The following is a 27771-nucleotide window of genomic DNA, read 5'->3' as shown; positions in this document are numbered from 1 at the left end:
CATCCCAGCTGAGCTGTGTATCTGAGTCACAGTGCCCCTGTGAGGGACTTGAGGAACTGAGATGAGAGCAAGCTCACTTGTTGCTGTCTCCTCTAACAGCGGCCATTCCTGGCACATCATTGTCCTATGAGGATGTGAAGGAGAAATTTCTGTGGTTCTTCTGTGAGGAAGAGGGAAGCATTTCCTGAGAAGCCAGTTTGCCTTAAAGAAAAGGTGTCTGATAGTTTGTCTTCCCAGTGACTGCCAGGAAGCTTATAGCCAAATCTGTTGACCACTTCAGTGAGGCTGCTGGACTTCACAGAGTCTTGTGGCTCATGAACCTTGCCTTCTGGGAGCCTCTCCTCCTGCTGTGTGCGCCGTTCACAAGGAGGACCAGGGAGAGGCAGTGACAGGTCCAAGAGGGTGGAGAAGCAGGACCAGACCCCAAGCTCCTGCTTTCTAGCCCCACATGAGGCGGCCTTTCCAATTAAAGGTTTTGGCCGGGCACAGTGGCCTGTAATCCCAGCACTTTGGGAGACTGAGGGGGGCAGATCACTTGAGGTCAGGAGTTCGAGACCAGCCTGGCCAACATGGCAAAGTCTCATCTCTACTAAAAATACAAAAATTAGGCATGGTGGTGCATACCTGTAATCCCAGCTACTCGGGAGGCTGAGGCAGAGTTTCTTGAACCTGGGAGGAGGTTATAGTGAGCCAAGGCACACCACTGTATTGCCGCCTGGGTGACAGCAAGACTCCATCTCAAGAAGTTTGGTCATTGAGAACTCAAGAATGATCAGTCAAGTGGTGTCAGTGCCTGTGGATTTTCACTGGTCTGTATCTGGTGGAGAATCAGTTCCATTAGTGTTTTCTGAAGCCATCTTGCCGTGTAAACAAGAGCCAGGCACGGGGGTCTGAGCCTTGTGGTCAGCTTGCAAGGCCCTTTCACATCCATGGTCCTAGCCACCTGGCACAAGCACCCTGGCTACGCAGCCCCAGCTGAGGCCCCACTTCACCCTCCAGGAGACCTGGGCACAGGTGGGAGGCTCGTCTGAGGCCATACAGGAGCCAGCCAAGGGGCCTTTTCTCTCCCCTGACCCACCCTGTCCTGTTTCTCCATAATCTTGGGAGGGGGTGGGACAGGGTGAGCTCACCCACCTCAGCCTTCCCTCTGGCATGTGCTCCTGGGTAAAGTGGGTGCTTGTGAGGCTGCCACACACCCAGGGACTGAATGCCCTTCCAGGTTTCCGGTAAGTGCAAAGGCTGTGTGTGGTCATGGCTCAAGTCCAAGCCAGCTGGGAGTCAGGGTCTCCACCTTAGGAACTGTCAGCCATGGTCTCAGACCATGAGGGGGTCAGCAACTGCTGGGAACCCCAGGGAAGCTGTGGGCATCGAGGCTGGGAGGGGAGGTAGCCTCTGTGAAGGCAGCTGGCTCTTGGCCTCCTGTATAAAAGGAGGGCCCCAGGGCCCATAAATCTCCCAGAGTGGAAGGCAGACACGCACAGCCTGTGACAGCCCTGCTGAGCTTTTCTGCGGTCCCGAGTATTCTAGCATTAAATGCAGACACGATGGGGTCCCCATCCCAGCGCCTGGCCAGGGCCTAGACAAGGGTACGTGCATCCCTGAAGGAATGAAGAGCCAGGCACAGCCCCTCTGGGGCATCAGTGACAACAGTCAAAGTGCATTTTATTGCCAGCACAACACTTCAGCAGGAGGAAATGCTAACACAAAGCCAAGGGGCTGGTTCTGGCTCATTCTTACTGCTCCTGACCTTGGCCAGTATGTGGTAGCCTTTCCAGAGCACAGGGTGAAGGGCTAAAGGGCTGGGGCCTGGGGCGGGGGTGAGGACAGGAGGACATGGCAGCTGCTGGCTCTGTCCTCCCAGCCTGGTCCCACCCCTCCGGCCACTCCCCTCGGGCTCAAGGGACACATATTTGTTCAAATCTGATGGGCAAAGCCAGGGCCTAGCTCGCTCTAGCCGCAGGGTCCCCTCCCTGAGGGCCCTGGTCCAGCAGCTGGATTTCTGGGCTTTTCCTGGCTGAGCTGGAGGGCCTAGGGCCAAGCCCACTCTCCAGAGGGCTGGAAACCACCCCTTCAGGTGGGCAGTGGGGCGCGGCCAGAACGGGGGAATGGAAAACAGGAAATGGGGGTGGTTGCCTATTCCAGCTGGAAATGGAAACTCCAGGCGTGAAGGCAGCGCCTGGGCCACTGTGTCTCACCTCGCTCCCCAGAAAGCGGCCCCTTCCAGCATCTGACCCCTCCTGGGGGCTCCCATCACGGAGGCCCAAGGGCCAGGCCTGAGGAGTAACGGGCAACATTCCTCCAGCCCACCCAGAGCCTGGTCTGCGGAGGCCACGCAGCTGGAGGGCCTGGTAGAATCGGTGCCCCAGAAGGCCACAGACGGGATGCCTGACCCTCGTCCCATCAGCCAGCACGGACTGTGTGCCTTCCGTCCATCCACAGCCTTCAGGAGTGCGGAAGGCAGGGAGCCCCACACTGGCCCGGTTTCCCAGTGTGCTGAATACAAAGGTAGGAAGAAGAGCTCTAGCTCGGAATATTAAAAACACGCATTTCCTGAAGAGTTGACGCTGAAGCCTACTGGGTCCTGGCTGCACCCAAAAGTTCCTTCTGAGATAAATAAGAGACTCACATCCAGAAGCACCACCCACATGGCCCAGGCCCCTGCAGGTTCAGTAAGGGCCAGGGGCCTTGAGGACACTGATCAGAACGGTGGGGCGGGAGGCTTGGGCACCAGGTGGAGGGGCAAGGTCCCTCGGTCCTGTCAGGGCAGTCGCAGAGGCCCAGGCCTGTCTACCAGCCGCCCTGCTGGACCCCTGGGGGGCCTAGTAGTTCACAAGTTGAGCTGGGTAGATGCCATCCTTTTTGTCAAGCTGCAGGGGTTAAAGGTGGGGGGGTCAGTGGTCACAGCCAGGCTCCTGGGGCCCCACCTTTCCCTTGAGCAAGCTCCTCCTCCCTGCATGCTGTGTCGCCAGGGGTTTTCAGTAGTCCCTGACTTCCCCAGGGACGTGCACCACATGCCCCTCCGGGGCCGGGCACAGCACCCCCCTCCAGGAACTCCCCCATCCCAGTGCAGATGGCACCTGGTGGTCCTGTCTGGGGGCCACGCTGGGCTTCTGGGCCAGTGGTGGTTTCTTGGTGGTTACACTTCGGGGGGCAGCGCTGGGCTGGCTGGCCGCCTCCTCTCCAGGGCTGCCTGATGCCCCAGCCAGCACGTAGTGCTGCTTCCGCAACTCCCCCAGCCGCATGCGTTCAGCCTCCAGCGTCTTCTCCAGCTCCAGGACACGCACCTGTAGCCACACAGCCTGCTCAACCCAGCTCAGACTCCCCAGGGAGCCCTCTCCTGGGTCCAGGTTTCGCCCGAAGGATGAGCTCAGAGGTCACGGAGCAGCCATGGGCGCCTACCTGGGTCTCCATCTCCTGCTTCTTCAGCTTGATGAGGGACAGGCCAGAGAAATCCATGGTGTCTGTGGTCGGAGGGCAAGGTGGTGAGCATCTGGGTGCCCACCCCCATTCAGTCTCGGGAGCCAGCAGCCCCCACTTGGCACCTGGCACTCACCTCTGTCCTCAATCTGCTCCTGGCCTGACTTGGTGGAGGCCACGACATTGGCAGCCCTCTCATTGACTGTGCGGGAGCATTCCTGCAGGCGGCTCAGGTGGGGGCTGTGCTTATCAGCCTTCACCTAAGGGGCGAGGGGTCAGGGTGGGCCCAGGTCTCCCAGCTCAGGACAGCAGCAGGCCTGGGCTTGGCAGCCACAGCCCAGGCCAAGTTGGGCCCAGAGCCTGGTGTGCCGCTGTCAGCGTGCAAGCTCACCTTGGAGGCCGCCACCAGCTGGGCCGTGCTGGCCGCGATCTCGTGGGAGCAGACGATGAGCTCCTCATACTTGCCCATGTGAAGCACCACCTTGTCAGCCGCCTCCCTGAGGGGCAAGGGCCAGTCAGGGCCAGAGTCTCTGACCCCATGGACAGCTGGTGCCACTCCACACCCCCTCTACTCTCTGCACCCTGTTGATCCCCCAAACTGTTCCAACTGGCAGGAAGCAGCCCCCCGCCCATCCCTACTCAGGGCAACCTACACCAGCTGCGTGGCTCCCCAGCCCACAGCCTTGGAGGCCGAGATGAGGCCTTCGGTCCAGCGCGAGTTCTTGGCGTAAAATTCCTGCTGTGTGGCTGCCCCCTAGTGGCGACGGGAGAACAGGGCAGGACATGCCAATCAAGGACACCGAAGTGGAAAGGGGTCCTCAGGGGCCCTTCTCACCTCACTCTGGCAATAGGGTGCATCCCTCAGGCCTCCCTGTGGTAGGGGGTGGGGGGGCCTCATGCCCAGGGTGGCCTGGGCTGGGGGTCAGGTTCCTTGCGGACTGTGCCCTGTTGCCAGCCGGCCCCTCACCCTGCCGCTCTCCACGATCTCCTTCTGCAGGCTAGTGGACGTCATCACCAGGAGCCGGATGGCCTGCCAAGACCAAGACAGCAATGACTGGTGGTCCTCCAGGTGCGGAACCCCCCACCCGGGGTCACAGCCCCCTCACCTTCATCAGGTCTGTGCAGGAGTTGAGGATCCTGGGGGAGAGAAGGGAAGACTTGGCTGCTGCTCTGCAGGGCGGCCCACATGACACCATGGTGGGCCTGGCCACAGCAGGGCTCAGCAGGTAGGGAGGGAGTGTCTGCTCTGAGCCAGGCCTTCCTTCCCCGTGAGCAAAACATTAGGGGCAGAACCTCAGGGGCCATGGGAAGCCCGCCTCAGGCTGGGCCTGAGAGACAGAAGGGGGGCTCACCTCTCGTTCACCTCCAGCTTCACCCCCGTGCTGGCGTGTCGTGCCTGGTTCATCATGTCCTGCACCCAAGAACAGAGCGGTGAGCTGGCTGGGAGGAGGGGACTGTGGTCCTGGGAAAGCCAGGGCTGCCTCCTGCCCTCTCAGCTCTGACCTCACAGGCCCCTGGAAAACACCATCTGTCCCCTGCCTGGAGGCTAAGAGCAGGAGTGGGTGCAGCCTGTACACAGCCAAGTTGGGGCCTTTGGTCCCCAAAGCTCCACAGGAATGAGGGGAGTCCCCAGATCCCGTGCTCACTTCAATCCTCCGCACGGCATCTTCAATGGCTGCAGACGTGGTCGCCATCTCCTTGTCAACCATGGCCCCCAGCTCCTCCTGCCGCACATCTAGGCTCTTGGGTTTCAGTTCCTGGTGAGGATGGGAGTCAGACAGGGGTAGCCTCCATCCCCACAAGCCCACGGGCAGCCTGGGAAAGAGGTGGGGCCACAGGGACTGAGGAGGGTGCATGGTTCCCACCCTGTGTCCTGAGGCTGCAGGCTCCACACACAAACACCTGTTCAGCCAACCCAGAGGCGGGTGCAGAGGTCAGAGGCAGGCCCAAGGCCCCCAAACCCACACTCAGCGGCGCCTCACCTGGCCCAGCTGAAGGATGCCCTGCAGGGGTGTCCGCAGCAGGCTGGCCTGCACGTGCCGCAGAGCCTGCCGGTCCTGCAGCTGCCCCATGAGCTCCAGAGCGCGGGCCCCACACTCCCTGCAGGTGTCTATCAGGCCTGGGGTGAGAAAGGACCGTAAGTGGAACACCCCCCACAGGCCCCATAAAGACTCCCAGGGCAGACAAGCTAGTGAGACAGACAGAACCTACTATCCCGGGACCCACTTACGGTCGGCAGGGTCGGTGGGGGCCAGGTGGGAGGTGGCACCTCCATTGATGATGGTGTCCGCAGCCAGGTGGGAGAAGCGGGTCAGGGCTGCCACCAGGGTGGAGGCGTCTGTGCGGGTGGGTGGGGCCAAGGTTGGGGGAGGATGACACTGAGACACTAGCACTGGGACCACTGTCGGTGGTCCCAGGAGGAGGAGGAGGAAAAGGAAAGGAGGGCTCGGCAAGACCGACATCCAGCAGGCAGTGGGAACCACACCGCAGTGTGTGTGGCTCCAGGCCCTTCAGTGCCCTGCCACCTGCATGCAGACGCACGGTGGCCCAGGCCCCAGAGACAAAAGCCTATTTGTCCACAGGGCAGGGCTGGGTTCCTGGGAAGGAGCAGGCGGGGGCATCTGCTTAGCTTCCCAGAGAAGTCCCTGCTGTCTGTAAACCTCCCAAAAGGCAAGAGGTGGCCATGGGCGCTGGAACTGGGACACAGCCCTCGCCTCCGCCCTGCTCGGGCCACACTCACCTGCCAAGGAGGTCAGGTACTGGGCGTGGCCCTCCTCCAGGGCGCTCACGGCATCCAAAGCCTCCTGGGCCCTGCTCACCAGGTAGTCTGCAAGCACAAGGAGAACTGAGGCCCCTGCCACCCGCTGCTCAGGGCTGGGGGATGGGAAGGAGCGGCTGAGTGTGGCCCCACCATCTACCTGGGGAGCTGGTACAGCGCAGGTGCAGGGGGTCGTCCAGCTTGCTCACAGCATCCTGCAGGATGCCTGCGGCCTCGGCAGCAGCGCCCTGCAGCACTGCAAACTGCTCATCCAGCAGCCGCTGCCGCAGACCCTGCTCCTGAGACTCCTGGCAATGGGGGCGAAGAGGGCAGCTTAGAGACCCTCCCTAAGGCCAAGGATGTGCCCCAGCCCTGGACTGACCCATGAGCTGCCAGTTGGAGCCCAGCTGAGACCCTCACTGGTCAGGGAGGTGGATAGTTCTAGAAAGAGGCTTCCCAGGGTGCACAACTCAATAATAAAAAGATAACCCAATTAAAACATGGGCTCAAGGTCCTAAAAGACATTTCTCCAAAGACACACAAATGGCCAGTGAGCTCATGAAAAGATATGTAGCACCCTTTGCCATCAGGGAAACACAAATCAGGACCATGAGAAACCACTCCACACCCACTAGGATGGCTAAAATAAAAAGACAATAATAAGTGTTGGCAAGGATGTGGAGAAACTGGAACACTCATGCATTGCTAGTGGAGTGTAAAATGGTGCAGCCACTTTGGAAAACACTCTGGTAGTTTCTCAACAGGGTAACAGAGGTGAGGCCCAGCAGTTCTACTGAGTTCCACGCACATCAGCTATCTACCCAAGATAAGTGATGGCAAATGTTTACACAGAAACTTGTGCTCAAAGGCCCACAGCAGCACTATTCACAACAGGCAGAAAGTGGTGACAACCCCAATGTCCACCAAGTGATGAAGATAAACACAATGTGGTCTGTCCACACAGCGGAGTACGATTCAGCCACAAAAGGAATGAGGTGCTGACACAGGCTACGATGTAGTGACCCTTGACAACATGATGCTGAGTGGAAGAAGCCGGACACAAAAGGATGCATCGTGTATGATCCCCTTTATGTGAAATCTCTACAACAGGCAGATCACGGAGACAGATCGATGGCTGCCAGGCGGCAGTGAACTCAGAGGTGCTGCTGCGTCTGGGGAGGCCATACCTTCTCTGCCAGCCGGCCCTGCAACTCGCCCTGCTCCCGGGAGCTACGCTGCTGCTCCCGGTTCAGCGCCGCCTCTGTCTCGCGCACCAGGGTCTGCGCTGCCAGCAGGTCTGCCTCCCACTGCCGCACAGCTCCACTCAGCGCGTCCTTCTCCGCACTCAGTGTGTCCAGCCGTGAGCTCAGCTCCGACTTGCTCTATGGACAGACGTGACACCTGGCGTGTGAACAGAGCTCCCAGACCCCACCCACCCTGCCCCTACGCTTACAAATTGGGCCCTGGGGGTTAGTGATCACTCCCATCAGACTCAGGGCTCCCTAAGGACCAGCGGTAGTTCCTGTATCCCATGTAGGCCCTGGGTCTGGGTCAGGGCTGCATCCCAGGACCACCAAGTGGCACCCAGGTATGGCCTGTTCACGGGAAAGAGGACCTGACTTCCACCCAGGACTGGCCCCAGAACCCCACTCCCAGTCATCAAAGCCAGATGCACCTGCTGTGTGTGGCTCAGGGCCTCCTGCACGTGGGCCAGCTCTCCGGCCTTGGCCTCCAGCTCCCTCTTGAGCTTCTCTAGCTGGTCGCTCTGCTCCTCCAGCTGGGACAGGACAGCGTGTCACTGGGGCAGTGGGCTGGAGATGCTGGGGCAGGGCCCTGTGCCACAGGGGACATACCTTCAACTCTGACTCCCGTTTCACCTGCTCCACCTGGAAGGCCAGTTGCTCCTTCACCCGCGCCACCTCCTCCTGGCTTTGCTGTGTCACCGTCAGCTGCTTGGCTGTGTCTGCGTTCTGCACGGGCAGGGGAAGGGCTCACGCTCTGCTGCCGTCCCGGAGAGGCCCTGCCACCAGCTGGGATGGAGGAGGGGCTGGACCTACCTTCCTGAGCAGCTCCGCGTGCACATGGACGAGCTCACTGTGCTTTTCCTTCAGCTTGTTGTAGCGTGCCTCCGTGGCACTGGCCTTCCCTGGGGGTGAGAGGAGAGGCAGTGACGCCCCATGTGGGATGGCAGGGGCTGGGGACACGCCCTTGGACCCCTGTGGCCGAGGCCCCACGCACTCTCGGCCTCCTCACGCAGGCCCTGGCTCCGCTCGCCCTCCAGCTGGGCAGCCCTCAGCTGGGCCAGCTCGTGGCGGAGCTGCTCATTGTCCACCAGGGCCTTCTGCTTCTGCTTCCGCTGCTCCTCCAGCTCGCCCTCCAGTGCGTTCACCTGGCTCTTCAGCTGTGAGATGTACCGCTGGGCCTGCGGGAGGATGGCTGATGTGGGGCCCCTGCCTGGGCTTTTGAGGGGCCCGGCCCCCGCCCATCCCCACCCCCGGCACCTCCAGCTTGATCTTCTCCAGCTCAGAGCGGAGCATTTCCACCTCTCTCTTCAAGCTCTCAATCTGGAGGTCCCTGGGGACAGAGGTCCTGGGGTTCAAGTCAAGTCAACCAGAACACTCAACAGACAGGCACAGGAACCTGTCTTCTCCTCAGTGGCCACTCAGGATTTGGGCACCTCACGGGTTCATGTTCCCCACCCGTGGCCTTTCCAGACAGAAATGTCCAGAGCACAGCTCAGCTGAGGCCGTTTCCAACCACCCCCAGCCCAGTCGGCTCCTCCAGCCCTCACCTGTCGTCCTTCATGGAGCCATTGGGGGGTCCGAACGTCTGATCGAAGAGGTCAGCCACCACCTGCCACAGGAAAGCATGGTGACCCCCGGCCCACTCACCTGTGCCTCCAGGCCGGGCAGTGGGCAAAGGGAGGGCTGGCCACCCAACACTCCCCTGGGCCTCATGCTACAACTGGGGGACCTGGGCTGGGCGGGGGCTCACCACTGGCTCCCCCACGGGGGGCCCCATGCTGATCTCAATGAGATTCTCCGGCTCCTCATCCTCCGGGGCCTCCTCGGGGATCACCACCACCGGCTTGATGTGCTCAGCCAGGGCTGAGGCCCGCAGGAAGTTAGGCGGTCCCTGCAGGGGCGGCAGGTGGGACCTGCTCAGCTGTCCCCCAAGGAAGCCCACCTTCCACCATCTCCATAGCCTGTGTGGGGCCCCAGCCAGGTGCCTGGGGTCCTCAAAGGGCCTCAGGGCCGTCTTCGGGGAGGTACCTCGGGCAGCCGGGGGATCTGGATGAGCCGTTTGAAGTACAGCATGTCAGAGGCTCTGCGGAAGAAGTTTCTGAGGCTGCAGAGATGGGAAATTCAGGAAGGGGCCACAGAGCCTCTCCCCCACCAGCCTCGACCCTGTCCCTGTCCCAGGCAGTACCTGTGAAACTGCTCATGGAACCGGTCCCTGTGGCCTTGCAGGGTGTCTGCAGGGAGACCTGGAGGGTGCACAAGTGTAACAGGACTTCTCTGCACACTGCTCAGGGGCTCACCTGCCCTGCCTTGTTCTTCCGTATGCTACAAACTCATAGATTAGAGATCACCCGAGACTGGGCCAGGCCCGCTCTCCTATCGGGAGGGGGAGACCTGTGGGACATGCTGTGGGAGGACTCAGTTCAGACTGAGCTAGAGAAGGAAACAGCGAATGGAAAGGATGGCACTGCGGCCACATCTCTCCTAACCCCCACCAGGCTTCGGGAGGCACTAGAAAGCCGCTTTCACCAAACACATTTGTCCCGGGCTGACACTAAGGCGGTGATTCTCAAAGTGTGGTCGAGGGACGAGACCCTTTCAAAGGGTTGGTGAGATCAAAACTCTCCAAACACCCCAGACACCTTTTGTCTTTTTGCGGTCGCAACCCCAGGGTGCCTGGCGGGAGAGTCCCGAGAGCAGGTGGGGCCTCTGTCTTGGCCAAGCCAGGCATTCAGCCCTAAAAATGAAAACTACGCCACTCACTAAATTTTTTGCTTGGTGAAATGGTGTTTTTTTCATAAAATGTATGTTATTTCTATTAATGGGTAGTGGGTTTATTACTGCCATTTTTAAATGAATAACCTCTAATTTTTTGATTTTCCTTTTTCACAGTGAATGCCTAAGCCACATAAACACAGCTTCCGGGGCAGTGGCCGCCCCGGGCCACTCACAAGAGTGTAGCTTGAACAGGAGCTTGACTGTGTAGTGGTAGAGGTGGCTGCAGTCCTGGATAACCTGGATGAGCGGGGCCAGGCGGCACTGGCCTGTGGACATCTGGGATACGGCAATGGCTGTGTTGAGCTGTCGGAAAACTGTGCAAAAGATGGGCAAGAGGAAGAGTGTGAGCCCTCGGGAGCTGGGCAACTTGCCCAAGGTGGTCTGGCTGTAAAGCACGGCCCTAAGCCAGCTCCCACAAACCAGTGTGCCCCCCGCCTCCAAGATGGGCGCCTCCTGTGCTGGTGGCTGCCCCAGGTCAAGACCAGATGCTCCCATGAAGGAGGTCAAGGGCAACAGCAAGGTCAGGGCAAAGCAGCTCCAGCTCAGCTCAGCAAGGGCTTCCAGAGACCTCCACCTGGGAGCCCAGGACGAGGTGCCCAACTGACAAGGGTGACGGACAGCTCCATGCCCACTGGCCTCAAACCCGCACCGCATGTTAGAGCAGGAAGGAGGCTCACGATGCAGCACCCCAAATGCCTAACTTTACAGATGTGGGAACAGGCAGGGCTACTTCCAAGTCACACGGCAGTAGGGTCACAACTTGGCTCTGCACACCCCAAGTGACACTGAGACCTCACTTGCCCCCGAGGCCCATCTCCCCTGCCCCTGACAATCGGACCTTGTATCAGAACTACCAAGTGGGAGGGACAAAGGACAAACACGAGGCTGCCTCCTTCTTGGCTGGCAGCTTCTCTGGGGCAGAGAGAATGACAAAGAGCAGGCAGCTGGCCAGCACGGGAGAGCGGCCAGGCAGTCCCTGCTGCACAGACCTGTGCCCCGGCCCCTCAGGTCCTGCTCTCGCCTTGCCTGTGATGGGACCACTTGCAAATCTCTGCAGTGACAGGAGACAGCCTGGGCGGGGAGTGCTGCCCCTTTGCCTTTAAAAAATTAATTTCTAGCCGGGCGCGGTGGCTCAAGCCTGTAATCCCAGCACTTTGGGAGGCCGAGACGGGCGGATCACAAGGTCAGGAGTTCGAGACCATCCTGGCTAACACGGTGAAACCCCGTCTCTACTAAAAAATACAAAAAAAAACTAGCCGGGCGAGGTGGCGGGCGCCTGTAGTCCCGGCTACTCGGGAGGCTGAGGCAGGAGAATGGCGTAAAAACCCGGGAGGCGGAGCTTGCAGTGAGCTGAGATCCGGCCACTGCACTCCAGCCTGGGCGATACAGCGAAACTCCGTCTCAAAAAAAAAAAAAAAAAATTAATTTCTAATTACATGTCATGCTAAGTGTTTTCCTTGCAAAAAACTGCAGCACGCATAAAGTACTGCTTGGATCTTAAACACATATATCCACGCTGTTCGGCAGTCTGCTTGATTTCACACAGTAGAATGTTTTCTAGATCTTCCCGGCCATCCCAGAGTCGACACGTCTCTCTTCCCGCCACCCTCCGTTCTCTGCTCTGCACAGATGGCGAGACGCAGCCTCCGCTGAGGCGTGTTTAGGACGTTTCTGTTTCTTTGCTGTTACAGGCCCTGAGACAGGGAAGCCCCTGTACCTGTCACCTCTGCAGATCTGGGAATTTCCCCAGCAGATGCTGGTACACCCCTCCTTTGTGCTTCATCAAGACACCAGTGTCACCAGGTAGGGAGCCGGCCTGTGAGTTTTCTCCACTTCCCTCATGGGGCCACTGCCTGCCTACACTGGCCTTCTCCTGTGCCAGGGGTACCTGGCTCCCACCTGGTGGCCTCTGTGCTGAGAGGCTCAGGCTCAGCACATCTCTGCCAGGACACAGAGCCTGGGAGCCCTGTCCTGCTGCACAGCTGGGGCCGCACCTTTGGACATCTGCCCTCTGCTCTCCATGTCAGATCCTGAGCAGGCTCTTCCCAGGCACAAGGGTCCAACTCTGAGCCCACCTCTCACCCACTGGAACTGAATGCCCATCAGGCTCGCCCAGCTGCAGAGGCCAGACCTGGGAACTCAGGGAGGCTGCCCAAACTGCCTCTGACTCCCAATTTTGCCTTAAGGAGGCATTTGCTTCTTGCCCTCTGATGGAGAGCACTGAGTCACCCATGAGCTGTTCTGAAGCTGCCACCCAGAACAAGCACTTCTCCAGCCTGGAAGCTGAGCACGCTGAGATTTCCTGTCTAACAGCTGCTGGGTTCCCCGCTAGGAAGTCGGACGTGACTCAGAGGCTTTCTAGAGCGGAAAATGGGCAGGACGACGCAAACCACCTCTCTTCCAACTGGGTTCTGCAGATGGCCCATGACTGGGGCAGGAACCTGGCAAGGTGGCTCCTGTGCACACCTCCTCACCCTCCCCGTCTTGCAGCTGATGGAGTGACACTGGATGGAAGGGATGGCTGAACTTGTATCCTGGATGTACCCACTGGGGCCTGCCATGCTTTGGAGGTACCAGGAGGCCCCATTACCTATCCCTGGAGGTGCAGGGACCCCGGGAAGGGCAGGGGAATTTCTTTTTTTTTTTTTCAAACGGAGTCTCACTCTGTCGCCCAGGCTGGAGTGTAGCGGCACAATCTCCACCGCCTCGGTTCAAGTGATTCTCCTGCCTCAGCCTCCCAAGTAGCTGGGAATACAGGCATGCACCACCACACCTGGCTAATTTTTATATATTTTTTAGTAGAGACAGGGTTTCACCATGTTGGCCAGGCTGGTCTTGAACCCCTGACCTCAAGCAATCTGCCTGCCTCGGCCTCCCAAAATGCTGGGATTACAGATGTGAGCCACCGCAGCCGGTCAGGGGAATTTCATAGTGATCACTAATGTCTTCTTTCTTGTTTCTTCTTGTCCCACCTCTGGGGACTTAGCAATACACTCAGACCCCCGAATCCCCTCTTTACAACTCACCTGATTCAGAAAGCTTCAGCTCACAATCCATGTAATCAAACATCTCCACGGTGAGCTGGAAGCTACGCAAGAGAAGTGGGGAGAGATGAAAAAGGTGGGTGGGCCGCCGACTCGTCCTGAGACTCCCCGCCCGGATGGGGATGGGGGCACCGCCGACACCATGGCTCTGGTGAGTCAGTGTGCCTCTGCCAGGACGACAGTCCTCAAGTACACCCCACCCTTTTAACCTCACCCTCTGGCCCTGGGAGCATGAGCGTCGACCAACAAGGCCATTCAACCCCACTGCCCCACGTGGACGCCTGGGCGTGAGACACGGTAGGAAGGAGTGGGGAAGCTGAGGGGAAGTGGCCATATAGCCATGCAGAGTGACTCACATGTTGTTGACATCGGTCCCAGCTGCCTTCTCCAATACCTCGTCTGTCACTTCCAGGCCTGCAGGAAACTGGGGATGCTGTGGAGAGAACCCCCACCCAGCTGCCACTGAACCAGGGGCCCCATGCTGGGCCCTGGGCCCTGCTCTTGGCAGACCCAGGCTGTGGTCCACATAGGTGGCAGAGGGCAGTGGAGGGGGTTGGGAGGAGGGGAGCACCCGGCCAGGACAGTGGAGACTGAGGAAGCCCCGTGCTCATGTCCATGGAAATGCCTGGGGAAGCCCGTGCACACGTCCATGGAAATGTCTGAGGTGTTCTAGGAGCTTCGTGACGCCCTGGCTTCCCTGTCTCCCCTTTAGTCACAGTCGGGACAAGAAGGTGAATGGAGACTCATGGAGAGGACAGATCCCATCTTCAATGTCCCAACATGTGCCATAACGTCACAGTGGGAAAGCCCACGAGTCCCCCAGCCCCATGACTCCCCGGGGAAACCACCTTGAGGTGGAAGGAGATCTTGGTCAGCAGCAGCTTGGTGTAGACATTCACCAGCTGTCCGTACCGGTCATGCAAATGTCCCTGTGGGAAGACAGACAGGGTGAGGGGCCACAGCTCATGAACACATCCAAGAGTCCTAAAGGACCTGGGCATGAGAGTCACCCGCCACCGGGCACTTCTTCATTCAACAAACGTCTTCTCCTGGCCTCAACCAACCTCCCTCTCTGTCTCTAGCTTTTTCCCTTAATCTTTCTCCTTGTCATTCCTGCCAAAGAAACCCTTGTGAGAAGAGAGCCCTTTGTCCAGGGCAGCAGGCCAATTCGGAGTGGGGACGCTTTATTAAAGTGCTGGTGCTGGCAGGGAGGCACATCCCGACGGGCGCCTGGACACATCCTCCCTGCTCCCTCCTCCAGCCCCATGGCCCCTGCGGCCAGGCCAGCTGGGCCTGCATCTGCAGATGGCACCATGGGCAATGTTTTCCTCGCTTCAAGGGACGTGAGTCAGTGCAGTGGTTCTGGGTTGGATAACGCCCCGGTCAGGCCTCCCTGTGGGTCCCCGTTTCAGGGCCTGCCCTGCTCCTATGTCCCTGCCCAGGCAGACGAGCACCCCACAGTGCTCCAGAGAAAATCAGAATCAGGCCAAGGCCCTCTGCCCAAGAGGGACATCTCTAAATCCTGAGGTCTTGCAGCGCATCCAGATTGCAGGCTCCCAGGGCTCTGTCAGGCCTTGCTGTGTCTCAGGGTCATCCAGCAAATGTGCTCAAAATGCAGACCCACAGTCCTGATTCTTTCGCAGCAGGTCCAGGGGAGCCCAGAAACCTGCGCCCTGCCACGGGCTCTCTAACCACCACTGAGGTGTCCGGGCAGTGGTGTTACCACATTTCCCAACTCGTGAGGACTAAAGGGCCCGGGTGACTTCGGAGCTGGAGGGCTGACTGGGGGGCCCACTTATGCGTGTGGAGCACCCTGAGGCAGGCCTTCAAAGGCAGGCAGCATCTCCCTGTGCTGCCCGTCCCATTATCGCCCCTGGGAAAACCCAGCCACCCGCAGGGAACTGCCCACAGGGAGCCACCCTTCGCTCAGCCCCACACACTCAGGAAAGCCCTGAGTGCCAGGCAGGACCTAGACTGGCTGGACCTACCCACAGGTCTCCGATCTCCCGGATGTTGCTGCGGTACCGCTGGCAGTCATGCAGCACCTGAAGCGCAGGGAACACGGGAGAGGGGGAGCGTCCAGGACCCTGTGGTAGGGCCCTGAGACACGCGCTCCCCACCTGAGGCGGGAGGAACAGCCCAGAGCTACGGGGACAGGAATAGGGCTGGAGCCCGCATGTCAGCGGGATAGTGTCCCACCTCCAGGGAGCAGAGGAAGCAGCTGCTACTCACATTGGGGTGCCCGTCTCGAAGGACCTTGTGGAGAACATGGCAGAACTTCCAGCTGAGAATGGAGCTGCTGGGTAGCGGCAGCCCGATGGCATAGGACCAGAAGGTGAAAGCCCCCTTCTCGTGGTGTGTGCCCAGGATAATGCCTGCAATGTCAAGGCCAAGTGTGGAAGCAGAGACTGGAGCGCGGGGGCTCAGCAAACCCGGTTGAAGAGAGGCCAGGGCCGCCGGAAGAGGGCCGGCCCCCAATCATATGCCCATCAACCCTGGGTCACCAGAGCTCCAGTGTCCAGTCAAGGGGACAGGTAGGGCAAGACAAGGAAACCTTCATTGGGCCCAATGGGGGGCGTTTCTGTGATGAGACCAAGGTGGGAAGGAGCCAAGCTGCACAGGAGCCTCCTCCCCGGGCTCAGTGAGGGACCTTGTGACCCCCGGCACAGCTGACTGCAGCACTATGCTGCTCCCACACCCACACTTGACTCCTGAGCCCAGGAGCCGGCCAAGGATACGCCGGGCGTGCTTCTCCTTCACGGGGGCCTCCTGGGTGTTGATGGCTTTGCTGATGCTGATGGCCTGTGAGGGACAAAGGAGCAGTGTTTAGAGCCCCAGGCACCCACCCCAGGAGACACCACCCCAAGTGGGAGAAGCACAATACCAAACAGGATTCTGCCTGGGTTCAGGCCAGTGGAGCGATGGGGGAGATAGGAATCCCCTCAACCTAAGCCGCCAAAGGACTTCCCTGTGCCTGATTGGTGCAGCTGGAACTACAGTGAACACCAAGAGCTCCAGGAGCCAGGGGACAATGACCAAAGCTGGGCTGTGGCTCCGGGAGGCCATCCTGCCCAAAACCTGCACGACCTGACTCTCCTGGCAGATGCCCTGAGCCCAGGTCATGGCCCAGTATGGTGTCCTCTAGCCCCATCTCCCCTTGCAGAAAAGCAGCTGAGACTGGAGCTCCCGGCTGGGGCCCACCTGGCCTTTGCAGCACCCCATGAAGGGTGCACATCACATTGTCCCCACTCTCTCAGGAGGCATTCTCAGGAAATTCAGGCTAAGCCCAGGGCCTGTGGCCCACTGCCCCATAGGCTGCCTCTCTCCTGGGTGGGGCCTCGCCCTGTCAAACTTTGTCAAGCTCCTGCTGCCACCTGCAGCCCAGCCAGGGGCAGAGGAAGGCAGGAGTGGGGTCTGCAGCCGTCACCTGGAGCTGTGCAAGTGGCACCCTCACACTTGACCAAGGCCAGAATCTCAACATCCCTCCCGCTCCACCTATGGCAGTGTCTCATCCCCTCCCCCATCCCCGGCTACTGCCTTCTTTTCCGAGAAGGCTTCCTGGAGGTGACTGTGCTCTCGAGGAAGGCTCACGGTGGTACCGTCACTACCACCCGTCCCTGGCTCTGTGGGGTATGAGGTATTTCTCATGCGGGAACAGGTCTGCTAAGCCTCTGTCCCCGCCCCCCCACCACCATTTGTAGACTGAGAAGAGCTGCCCAGGCCACGGGCAGGAGGGACAGGCAGACACCGAGATGGGATACGCAGCTCCAGGCCAGTCATTCTCCCCAGCCCCCAGCCTCAGCCAGGGCAGCTGGGCCCCAGCCACAGGCTGGCCTGAGCCAAGCAGGCCTTGCAGGGCAGGGAGCCAGCTTGCAGGACCATGCAGCACTCCTGCGCCTTCTCCGGGATGCCACCGAGCTCTCCCACCCAGCACTGAAGCAGTGGACATCCAATTAGGGTCTACCATGGAATTTCCTCTGTGAGAAAAGCCAGCCCAGGAAGCTGAGGGGCCCTTCCTGGTGGGACCTCAGATGGGTGGCGGCAGACTGTGGGGCTGGGCCAGGCAGCCTCTGGGCCACCCCCGGCCCCTAGCGCAATGCTGGCCCCTTTCACACACAGGGCCCATTGTACTGGACCCCTCCCAGGCAGGTGTTCTGGGGCTGCCCTGAAATCTGCTCCCCATATTCGGGGAGGAGCTGCAGTCCCATCTCAAAGAACCAGGACCTGAGGAAACACACAGAGGCTCTGGTGGGCCTGACCCTGAGGGCTGCCCAGCCACTGGCCCCCAGGCCTCAACTCCTTCCTTGAACAAACTCGTATCCACCAACTGTGAGAACCCATGGCCGTGAGTGGCACGCCCCCACCGAAGTGGAACACTGCCCATGACAGCAGCCGTGACGATGATAAGGATCCTGAGTGCCCAGCCCCAGTCAGGCGTGGGCAACTCGCCTCCCAGCAACAGCCCAGGGAAGTGGTGACGATCCCATTTTCCTAGTGAGGAAACTGAGGCACAGAAGGCTTATATACTTTTGTCTGTACAGCTAATAAGGAAAAAGGCAGGGTTCAAAGCCAGGTCTGTCTGACTCCACGACCTGTGTCCTTAGTGACTCTGAACAGTCCCCAGGCAGCTCCTTCCGTGGGGAGGGCCTCCCAGGACAGGAGGCAGGGGCTGTGACTTTCCCCAGCTCATCCCCAAGCAGCCAGGCAAGCAGCTGTCCTGTCACAAGCCAGGCGTGTCCGTCTCTGGACTGTGTAACCCCATCCCCAGCTGCCGACACCTGAGCTGCCACCTGGTTCGGAAGATTCCTGGCAAGAAGGGTGGAGCCGAAGTGACTGGTGCAGACCTGGCAGGAGAGGCTGTGGACACAGAGATGCGGGCGTTTCTCCTGATACTGAGGAAACCCCAGGACGGGGCTGAGCTAGGGACCCCAGAAGCAGATAACACATTCTGGGGGAATGGGCCGCCCTCTCCTCTTTGCGAGTAAAGTCATGGTGAGGCCAAGGTGCAGCCACCCCGGTGCCCCCAGGCCCTAGGCTCCAGATGCCCACGCAGCAGAGCTCCAGCTCCCCGCACCCGGCACCCTCACACCCTCCTGCAGCCGCCCTGTTGAAATCTGCACCTCCTGGATGGATGGTCTCTGAGGACCGGGCGCCCTCGGATAGTGGACTGTTCCCTTATTTATCACCTTTTCCCCTCACCCAGCAGTCAGCAACATGAGGGGAAGCAGATCGGCCTACAGGTGCTGCTGAACCCCCAGCTCCTCAATGGTACCTGGCACACGAATGACTTTCATGGCAGGGAGGCCCCAGGAATGCAGTGTGACGGGGCACGTCTTGGGCACATGGCATGGCCTGTTGTGCGCCTGGGCCTCAGTGCTGCCTGCTCCCCACGCTGGCGGCAGGGGACAGGATCCATGGTAGCAGGGCCCTCCCGGGCAGGGTGCCGGCTGGCTCTGGGAACACAGCCCCGTTGTGTCTAGGACGGGCAGATGTGTGCACCAGGCTCGGAGCGCCACACAAGGAGGCACAGTGCTTGCACAGTGGGAGTCTGTGGCTGCTCCGTGGGCCTCGCCTCTGACCAGGCAGTAGCAGCTAAGCCCTGTCCCACGAGAAGCCTGGTCAGGTCCCAGTGATGTCCCACCTACTCCCCTGTCTGCTGCTGACCCTCCCTTGCAGAAGTGGCTCCAGGAGGCTGAGGGGCTGCAGCAGCGCAGGCACTCAGAGGCTCACTCTGTGGTGAAATCCACACAGGGTGTCCTTGACACAGCTCTGCTCTGAGGCTTACAGTCCCGAGGCAGGTCCAACTGCCAGCAATACCTGGTTCTGGGTGCTGAGGTTCTCAACACGCTATCCTCATGGCTGCTGAGTGGGGTGAACGTAGTTCTCCCCATATTGAAGGTGGGGAAACTGCAACGTGTCATGGGAGGTAGAGGGCTGCCCAGGCTCATCCCTGGGTTCTCTCCAGCCTGCATGTGTGCCCCATGTGGCCCCTCAGGCCAGAACAACCCCAGAAGCTCTGACACAAGCCAGAGGCTGCCACAGAGACACCCCTTCGGGGCAGCGCAGCCTTTGAGGAGTGGAAGAGATTGATTATGGACCTCAGCTCAGGGTGGAAAAACCCAGTGCTAGAGAAAGGAAGATCATAAGGATACATGTGACCGCCCCGGGGTCTGTCCGCTACTCAGCACCCAAAGCTCCTATCCAGCTCCCAAGAAGAAGGGGCCTCACACAGAGCCTGGCAGGGCAGTTTCCAAACAGCTGTGAGCGGCCGTGGGGCCAGGGCTCTGCAGGGGATGCAGTGATAATGTGCAGCATGACAGCATGAGGAAGGGGATGCCGTTCTTCCCACTGCTGGGCACAACAGGGAGGGGTGTCTGGCTGGCTCAGGGGAGGTCTCTGGAGGAAGCAGGACAGAAGCGATAATGGAGGGGGCCACGCACAGTGGTACACGTCTACAATCCCAGCACTTTGGGAGGCTGAGGTGGGAGAATCACTTGAGCCCAGGAGTTCAAGGCCAGCCTAGCAAGACCCTATCTCTACCAAAAATAATTTAAAACTTAGCCAGGTGTAGGGGCGCACAGCTGTAGTCCTCTGCTACTCAGAAGGCTGAGAACTGCTTGGGTCCAGGAGTGCCTGGCTGCAGTGAGCTATGATAGCACCACTGCACTCCAGCCTGGGTGACAGAGTGAGACCCTGTCTCTAAAAGTAAAAATAATAGGCCAGGTGTAGTGGCTCATGCCTGTAATCCCAGCACTTTGGGAGACAGAGGCAGACAGATCACTTGAGGCCAGGAGTTTGAGACCAGCCTGGCCAACATGGTGAAACCCCTGTCTACTAAAAATACAAAAATTAGCCGGGCGTGGTGGTGCGTGCCTGTAATCCCAGCTACTCAGGAAGCTGAGGCAGAGAATCACTTGAACCTGGGAGGCTGCAGTGAGCCAAGATCATGCCACTGCACTCCAGCCTGGGCAAAAGAGCTAAACTCCATCTCAAACAAGACAAAACAAAACAATAATAATAGAGAGTTCCACAGCAGCCACGAGACACCCTGCGGAAGGGAGCGGGAGGGTCCGCAGAGACGGCAGAGAGGGGCAGAGTGAGGTCAGCTCCTGCCCGGCTCCACAGACCCTGCAGCTTTTTGGGTCTCGAAAAATCCTTGGAGTCCACACCCACGCCCCGGGGCCACCTGCTCATAACTCTCCAAGTATGCTCTTATCCTGCCCAGTGCCGGCAGCAGGAAGGGCCTGACCTTTAAGGGCAGAGAGTGGGAGCAAAGCTCAGGGGTACCCAGGGGCCCAGGGGGCAGGTGAGGCTCTGCAGATACACTCAGGATTGCTGGCATCGCCAAGCGTGTGAGAACATACTCTATGCCATAAGGACAGCAGACAGGTCTCAATAACCTATTAATAAAATCAATTTTATTGAGCTCAGCCTTGTACTGGGTCCTGAGCAGAGAGCATTGTTCCGATGTTACTTCATTAATGCTCATAAGGAACCTCGGAGCAGGCAGGTGAGGGAGGACGTTGAGGCTGCAGGTTAACCACCTGTCCAAGGTCATAAATAACAAAAAAATGTGGGCCAGGCTCAGTGGCTCATGCCTATAATCCCAGGACTCTGGGAGGCCAAGACGGGCAGATCACAAGGTCAAAAGATCAAGACCATCCTGGCCAACATGGTGAAACCCTGTCTCTACTAAAAATACAAAAATTAGCTGGGTATGGTGGTGCACGCCTGTAGTCCCAGCTACTTGGGAGGCTAAGGCAGGAGAATTGCTGAACTTGGGAGGCGGAGGTTGCAGTGAGCCAAGATCTCCAGCCTGGTGACAGAGCGAGATGCCGTCTCAAAAAAAATAATAAAGTGGCTGAGCACGTGCTCCATACTTGGTGCTGTTCTAAGCACCTTACGTGTTGACTCAGTCCTCGTGCAACCCTCCAGTGTTAAAGCTGCAGCAGGTGGGCCGAGCAGCTGCCCAAGGGCCCCCAGCTACTAAGAGCTGGGCAGGACCCATGGCAGGCTGCCGGTTGGAGATGAACCCCCTCAGGTCCCTCCCAGGAGGCCCTGGGCTGCACGGCCTTCACAGTTCTGGGTGCGGGGGTAGCGCTGGGTGCGGGAGAAGCGTATCAAGGTAGACATCCTTATTGTCCCACCACAGGAACCCTGTGTTCCCCAAGGGCCTGCTAACATGCCTCCAAATTGGGAGTGGGCTCTGGATCAGGATTTGTTCCAATCCCGAGTAACAAAGGCCTTGGGGCTGGTAGAGCCAAGGGGACTCCCCACTTCCCCCATCCCTTGGGGCGAGGGCATCTGCCTCTGGGCTGTGGCCTTTGGATCAGTCCAGTGGGCAGGGGGAGCCCAAGCCCTCAGGATACAACTGCCCTGCTTCCAGGAACAGACGGGGCGCTGACTCGTGAACAGCCCAGAGCTGCACTGGTCCCTGGACTGAGACTCACGGGGCACACCCTGGCCAGCATCTCAGTGACTGCTGTTTCAGAAGAGGGGAAATTGGGGTGAGGCAGGTGACACTCCCGAGAGGCTCCTGGCCCAGGCTTGACGTGGGCTCCAGATGGAAACAGACCGCAGGAACGGGCACTGGCAGCAAAGCCAGGTGACCGAGCGAGGAGGCTCCAGGCAGCGGCCGCCCCACACGCCAACCCCGCAGCACCCTGTGGCCCAGGAGGCTCCAGAGTCGTCTGTCCACCAATTATACTGTCCCCACCTCCAAGCCTGAACACAGGAACATCTTCCTTCCTGCTGCATCTCTAGGCCCAAACCAACATCTGGCTGTCAGCAGATCCCCACTGGGCAAATGGAAGGGTGAACACTCGAAGGAACAAGAGCTCTTTCAAAGACAAGTCCTGGACGACTTCAGGGCACTGAGTCTCTCCTTCTCCAGCTAATAATGTATCCACTAGAGCTGCGTAGTAAAAGTAACTATAAAACCATTTCTATTTTTAAAATCAACCCTGAAATGAATCAGACCTAAGCATCCTTATGCTGTTATCATGGCGCCTAACAGTAGCACTCGGCAGGAACAAGAATGTTCTTCAAAGAGCTGGGGCACACGGACGCTGGCAGAGTGGTGGGTTATTTTGCTTCAGCATTTCCAAAGAGATGAAGGACAGAGAGATCTCATTCAAATGCATTTGCCCCCTCAAAGGCCATTGACGAGAGCAAACACAGGGTTTCTGTCACTGAGGAGGCCGGGATACGGCCACATGCAAAGCAGCGAGGTGGACAGCTGGGTCAGCTCCGGCAGAGAGGAAGTCAGGGGCAACTGCTCTGCTCCATTTAACCTGTATCTCCCCTCACGTGCACTCAGGCCTGCTTGGTCCTGGCCGCTCTGTCATTTCAGCATTTAGGAAAGCTTCGAAGGGGAGCATGAGAGCCCAGGTTCCCCAGGACGCTGGTTACAATGCTGCCGCCTGACCCACTGCCACCTCTGCCCCAGGCTTTGTGGGTGACACCCAGTAGTAGGAGGACTGTTCCTGCATCACCCCTCTGCCAGACTGGCTCTGGAAGTGACAGGCAGCCAGCTTGTGCAGTTTCGTTCCCTGGGCCCTGGTGACATCACTCCACAAACCCGTCTGTCCCAAAAGCCAGGGGGCTGAGTCACCTCCAGGCAGATGAACCTACTGCAGTTTGAGGATCATGTTTATTTTAGCCAGAGAAAAAACAATCTCGCCCCAACTAAACTTTTCTCCAGGGCTCAGTCATTCCCTAGAATGGATGGCCATGAGCCTTTCAGACCCCAGCAAGAGGACAGCATCAAAGGAGGGAGACCACCGACCCCTGGGCATCCACTCATCCAGCCACTTACGACGCGACCCTGCCTGAGGACCCCAGGGTAGGTGGCCAGTGCAGGTCTGAGCAGTTGCTCAGGGAGCTCGGCAAGGAGGTGACACACTCCCACTTCTCAGGCAAGCCTGGTCTACACATGCGCCCGGCCCCTGTCTGTCTGCTTCCTCCCACTCTGCTGGGCCAGCCGCAGCGTGTCCGGGCAGATGTGGAAGCAGCGCAAATAATGTCATGAGGACTGGGCAGCACAGTGAGGTTTGGGCAGGAGGACGGCAGCGGGTGGCTGCACAGAGGAGGTGATATTCAAGTAAGCATCGCAGATTACCAAGTTGGGTGGGGAGCAGGGCAGGTAAGGGCATCGCCAACAGAGCAGCCAAGGCGTCTCAGGTTAGCCGACTGGGCATCCCTGTCCCTTGGCCAAGCAGGCCTGGACTCCACTCAGAGGCTTTCCACTTTAAGCTGCTGGGATCCAGTGGCCAGCTGGGTGTCATTCACGAATAACCGGTGCAGCACTGGCTGGAAGGCTGGCGTCTGGGTCAGGTCAGAGAAGGGGCCTCCGCTGCCCCTGTCCCTATTCAGAAGGGCCAGCAGTTCTGCCAGGCAAGGCTCCTGCTGGCCTTGCCTGCACCTCCTGAGGCCGTCGTTCCCCCAGAATATCCTCCCAAGCCTGGAGAGCCTTCATAATGTGGTACCTCTGGGCTCACTCTTAAAGGGAAGGGCTGTCCCCACTTGCCTGAGTCCCTAACCTCTGTGCACATCTGCTTTTCTCCCAGCTGCCCCAGCACACGAGGCCTCCACTTACAGCTAATCTAAGGCCGCCGGGCAGAGTCCAACAGGGAGCTTGCTTCTCTCTTTCAGCCCAGCCTACTCTTCCAAACACAACATAACAGCCCACACTTACACGGCATTCACTACACACCAGGCACTGTGAACACCTGTACATCTCCACAACCACTCTAGGAGGTGTGTAGTGTTATGGCCCCCATTTTGTAGATGAGGAAACTGAGGCAGAGCGGTGAAGGGACAGAGCCAGGGGCTGAACCTGGAGCTTGCTCTTGACTGCCCTGCCATTCCACACATGGCCACAGTTCGCATTTCTCCACCTCTTAGAGGGTGGAGAACCTTCCTGGGGCATACCCCAAAGCTACAGGAACTGGCCAAATGGTAAGAGAGCAAGTGGCGCTCAGGAACGTGTCATGGGCATCAAAGCACATCAGAGACAGGGAGGGGGAGGTCAGGGATGGGCGGCCCCTTCCCACCCCAAGCTGGAATACCTCTGCCAGGGAGGCAATGTGCAGCCCAGGGGTCGGGAAGTCAGTGGCCTGCCAGGCATCATCACGAGGGCATTGCCATGTGGGCTGATGGGGTAGAACCCAGCAGAGGATGTCACAGGGCGAGACAACTGCGCGTGCCCAAGAAGAACCAGCTCAATGTCCGTGCCATGCTGCGGGCAAATCACTCCTAGACACCTAGACGTTGCCCTTTTCTAAAAGCCGCCAGGTGATTCTAAACTTGCATTGTCCGGCACAGTAGCCACTGGCTGGTGGGGGCTGTGAGTATTGGAAAGGTGGTGAGTCCAGACTGAGATCAGCTGTAAGTGTCCACTACACACCTATTTCAAAGATTTAGTAGGAGAAAAAGAATGTAAATTCTCCCATTCATAATTTTTGTGGCAATTACATGTTGAAAGGGCTGTATTTTGGATATAATGGGTTAAATAAAATATGCAATTACAGTTAATTTCACCTGTTTCTGTTGACTTTTCTAGTAGTTACTAGACAATCTAAAAGTACACATGTGGCTTGCCTCTGGTTCCTACCAGGCAGCACTGCTCTACCATGTGCCCGGCTGAGAAGTTGTTAATAAATGTTCATCTTGACAGGATTTTGGTTTCACAGGGGATGCTAAGCATGTATGTCACTAACCTGGAAAACTAGACCTATGAACTGTTTCCACATATTGCTCCCCTAGACAGTCCCTGCCCCACAGGAACCCCTCACACCTGGGTAGTTTTACATCTACAGTTAATGCTCACCTGCCAGACTTGGCTCACTCAGCAGTGGCCAGAGGCCTTGCAATGTAGTAAAGGGTTTCTCTCATCCTAACCTGAGAGGAATCTTCTGGGCTTGATCCCATCCTCTGGGCCTGCAGGGGAAACTGAGGCCCGGTGAAGCAGAAAGGTTCACAGATCAGGAAAAGGCAGGACTCACTATTAGCATTTCCAGTACTCCTGAGTCCTTCTCCATGATATGCTTCAAAGATGCTTTCTTCTCTAGATTTTAGACTTTTCAGCCCGGGGAGGGAAGGGAGAAAGACGGTTGGGCCAAGTATCTGCTGAGGCCCTGCTATGCCCTAGGTGCTGTTTCATGTTTACATACTGGATGTATTAGTTCCTTATGGCTGCCATAACAAATCACACAAACTTGCAGTTCTGGAGGTCAGAAGTCTAAAACAGGTCTCACAGGACTAAAAGCAAAGTAACAGAAAGGTTGTGTTTCCTCCTGGAGGCTTTAAGGAAGAATCCATTTCCTTTCCTTTTCCAGGTTGTGGAGGACGCCCATACTCCTTGGCTAGTGGCTCCTTCCTAGAAGCAGGCAGTAGAGTCTTTCTCACATTGCCTCACTCCGACCTCCTCTCCTGCCTCCCTTGTCCACATTTAAAGACCTTTGTGATTACACTGAGCCCACCTGGTAACCCAGGAGAATCGCCCCATCTCAAGGACCATCTCAGCTGCTGAGAAACTCTAATTCCAGCTGCAACACCTTACTAACTCATTAACATAGTCACAGGTTCTAGCTACCACACGGTCTCTCTCTTACACCTTACAACAGCCCTATACAATAGATGAAATGATCCGTATTTTTTTTTTCAGACAAGGACACAGATTTAGGAGTTAAGCAACTTGCCCAGGGATACAGGCTAGAGCCTAGGTCTACCTACCTACTAGTGCCTTTATGATACCACACCCTCTTTTTAAATGGTACAGGCAGTGTTCAGGTTCCAAATACAGGCATGCTGTATTTTGTAGAATTCTGTATTCAGAAAACAACAGCAACAAGACAATAAAAGTTTGCACCTCCATTTTGAAAAGGGTTTTTTTTTTTTTTTCCACCAAAGGGACTAAAGTCATAAGGAAGAAAAGCATACACTGGTTTTCTGGACACTCCCCTGGGATTATATACACACACCATGCAACAATCACAGGCACCAGCTCCCAGCAGGCACATGATCGTCTCCCTTCCCACTCCTGAGTGCTAACCCCAGAGATATTTGCAAACAGGGTGTGTCCTGTCAAAAAACCTCACAGGAAAGCAATTATCTTCCTCCTGACCCAGGAGCCCAGGGGAGGAAAGCGAGGCTGGCAGGCTAGTGAGGATTTACATTCTATGCCAGGCTAGTGCTCCCGCACAGCACACAGTGCTGTGGTCAGTGCAAGACAAGCAGCGTATTACAAAGGAAGCCAGGTCCCTGGAATGCATGTGCTATTTTCTGTCCTGAAAGAGACATGGAAGTAGCAACCTCAGCTCTCCAGGTCCTTTTCCACCACGGGGCCTGGCTGGCGGCTCACTTGATTATTTCTGGGAACGATCTAATTAAATATTAACCACGTACAAAACCTCATTCTTACATTCCTCAATAAGTCACTGCGAAGATGAGCAAACCCAGACAATGAACTCAAACTCCATCTTTCCAGAAAATGGGGCCCTGGAATAGGTGAGTCCTGTGACATTCACCCATTACAAAGTTATTCATTGTAAGCGGCCCTCTTAGCCTCTGAGAAAAACCCGGAGCAAAACAAAACAAAACAATCCACCTTCAGCAAGTCGCCTGTAATCCCAACACTTTGGGAGGCCGAGGTGAGGCGGGTGCATCGCCTGAGGTCAGGAGCTCCAGACCAGCCTGGCCAACATGGTGAAACACAGTCTTTACTAAAAACACAAAAAAATGTGGTGGCGCATGCTTGTAGTCCCAGCCACTTGGGAGGCTGAGGCAGGAGAATCGCTTGAACCTGGGAGGCGGAGGTTGCAGTAAGCTGAGATCCTGCCACTGCACTCCAGCATGGGCAACAGAGACTGTCTCCCAAAAAAAAAAAAAAAAAAATCCACCTTCTTGTGTATCAAACCAACCACTAAAATGTGTGGTTGTATCAGAGATTATCTCTTTGACACTCAGGAAGGTTGCTCTTGATTTCTTATCATTTAAGAGTAAGATCAATGAAGTTGGTCCTTCATATCCCATCTCCCCCATGTAGCAATCAGACCTCTTTATACCTCCTCAAGGGCACAAGAAAAAACTCAGTGAATAAACAAAGTTTCTGACAACATCCAGATCTGTCTGCCAATTAAGGTTTTCTCCCTGTGATCTACAAGTTCCTGGCACAATTAATTATGTATTGGTGACTTTAAATTAAAAGCCATACCTTTTATTTTTTTTAAATGACGGGCTATCCGGGCTGAACCAGATGATGGTGATGATGATCACAAGGATAAATTGATAATTTGCAGCCAGGTGGGTTCCAGCACCTGGCATTTCTAAAGCCTTGATATCCTCAGGATTTATTATCGCTTTCTGGGTCAATCCCAAGCACAAAGGTTAGAAGGTGTCCCTGAGTTCTCTCTCATTTCAAAACGAAAGCTGTTGCAGAGTGCATGTGCTAACTAGATGTGAAGGCAACCGCAGAAGTCATCGCTCTCTGCAAGGACAAGTGGGACGGAACTTGCAAATAGCCGCCACAAAC

At 57.5% G+C, this 27771-nt stretch overlaps 1 protein-coding gene across 2 annotated transcripts in view; it reads right to left on the bottom strand.

Moving 5' to 3' along the window:
- Positions 1-1641: 1641 nt before the first annotated feature.
- Positions 1642-27771, bottom strand: part of HIP1R (huntingtin interacting protein 1 related) — a 28371-nt gene continuing 2241 nt past the window's right edge. For both annotated transcript variants that reach the window (XM_008005069.3, XM_008005068.3), the window contains exons 2-32: positions 15977-16040; positions 15471-15613; positions 15227-15283; positions 14087-14167; positions 13595-13671; positions 13221-13282; positions 10368-10508; positions 9605-9662; positions 9448-9523; positions 9170-9310; positions 8967-9028; positions 8677-8749; positions 8414-8597; positions 8233-8321; positions 8029-8145; positions 7851-7952; positions 7363-7557; positions 6336-6483; positions 6158-6244; positions 5648-5755; positions 5400-5536; positions 5064-5174; positions 4770-4828; positions 4524-4554; positions 4385-4447; positions 4071-4171; positions 3809-3914; positions 3554-3677; positions 3400-3461; positions 3078-3284; positions 1642-2867 (exon numbers count right to left, since the gene is read on the bottom strand). In XM_008005069.3, the coding sequence (XP_008003260.3) occupies positions 2820-2867; positions 3078-3284; positions 3400-3461; positions 3554-3677; positions 3809-3914; positions 4071-4171; positions 4385-4447; positions 4524-4554; positions 4770-4828; positions 5064-5174; positions 5400-5536; positions 5648-5755; positions 6158-6244; positions 6336-6483; positions 7363-7557; positions 7851-7952; positions 8029-8145; positions 8233-8321; positions 8414-8597; positions 8677-8749; positions 8967-9028; positions 9170-9310; positions 9448-9523; positions 9605-9662; positions 10368-10508; positions 13221-13282; positions 13595-13671; positions 14087-14167; positions 15227-15283; positions 15471-15613; positions 15977-16040 (3114 nt within the window). In that variant the 3' untranslated portion in view covers positions 1642-2819. The remainder of the gene's footprint in view (positions 2868-3077; positions 3285-3399; positions 3462-3553; positions 3678-3808; positions 3915-4070; positions 4172-4384; positions 4448-4523; positions 4555-4769; positions 4829-5063; positions 5175-5399; positions 5537-5647; positions 5756-6157; positions 6245-6335; positions 6484-7362; positions 7558-7850; positions 7953-8028; positions 8146-8232; positions 8322-8413; positions 8598-8676; positions 8750-8966; positions 9029-9169; positions 9311-9447; positions 9524-9604; positions 9663-10367; positions 10509-13220; positions 13283-13594; positions 13672-14086; positions 14168-15226; positions 15284-15470; positions 15614-15976; positions 16041-27771) is intronic.

This window comes from Chlorocebus sabaeus, chromosome 11, assembly GCF_047675955.1.
Source record: "Chlorocebus sabaeus isolate Y175 chromosome 11, mChlSab1.0.hap1, whole genome shotgun sequence".
Classification (NCBI taxonomy): Eukaryota; Metazoa; Chordata; class Mammalia; order Primates; family Cercopithecidae; genus Chlorocebus; species Chlorocebus sabaeus.
This window is presented reverse-complemented; position numbering and strand designations above follow the sequence as displayed.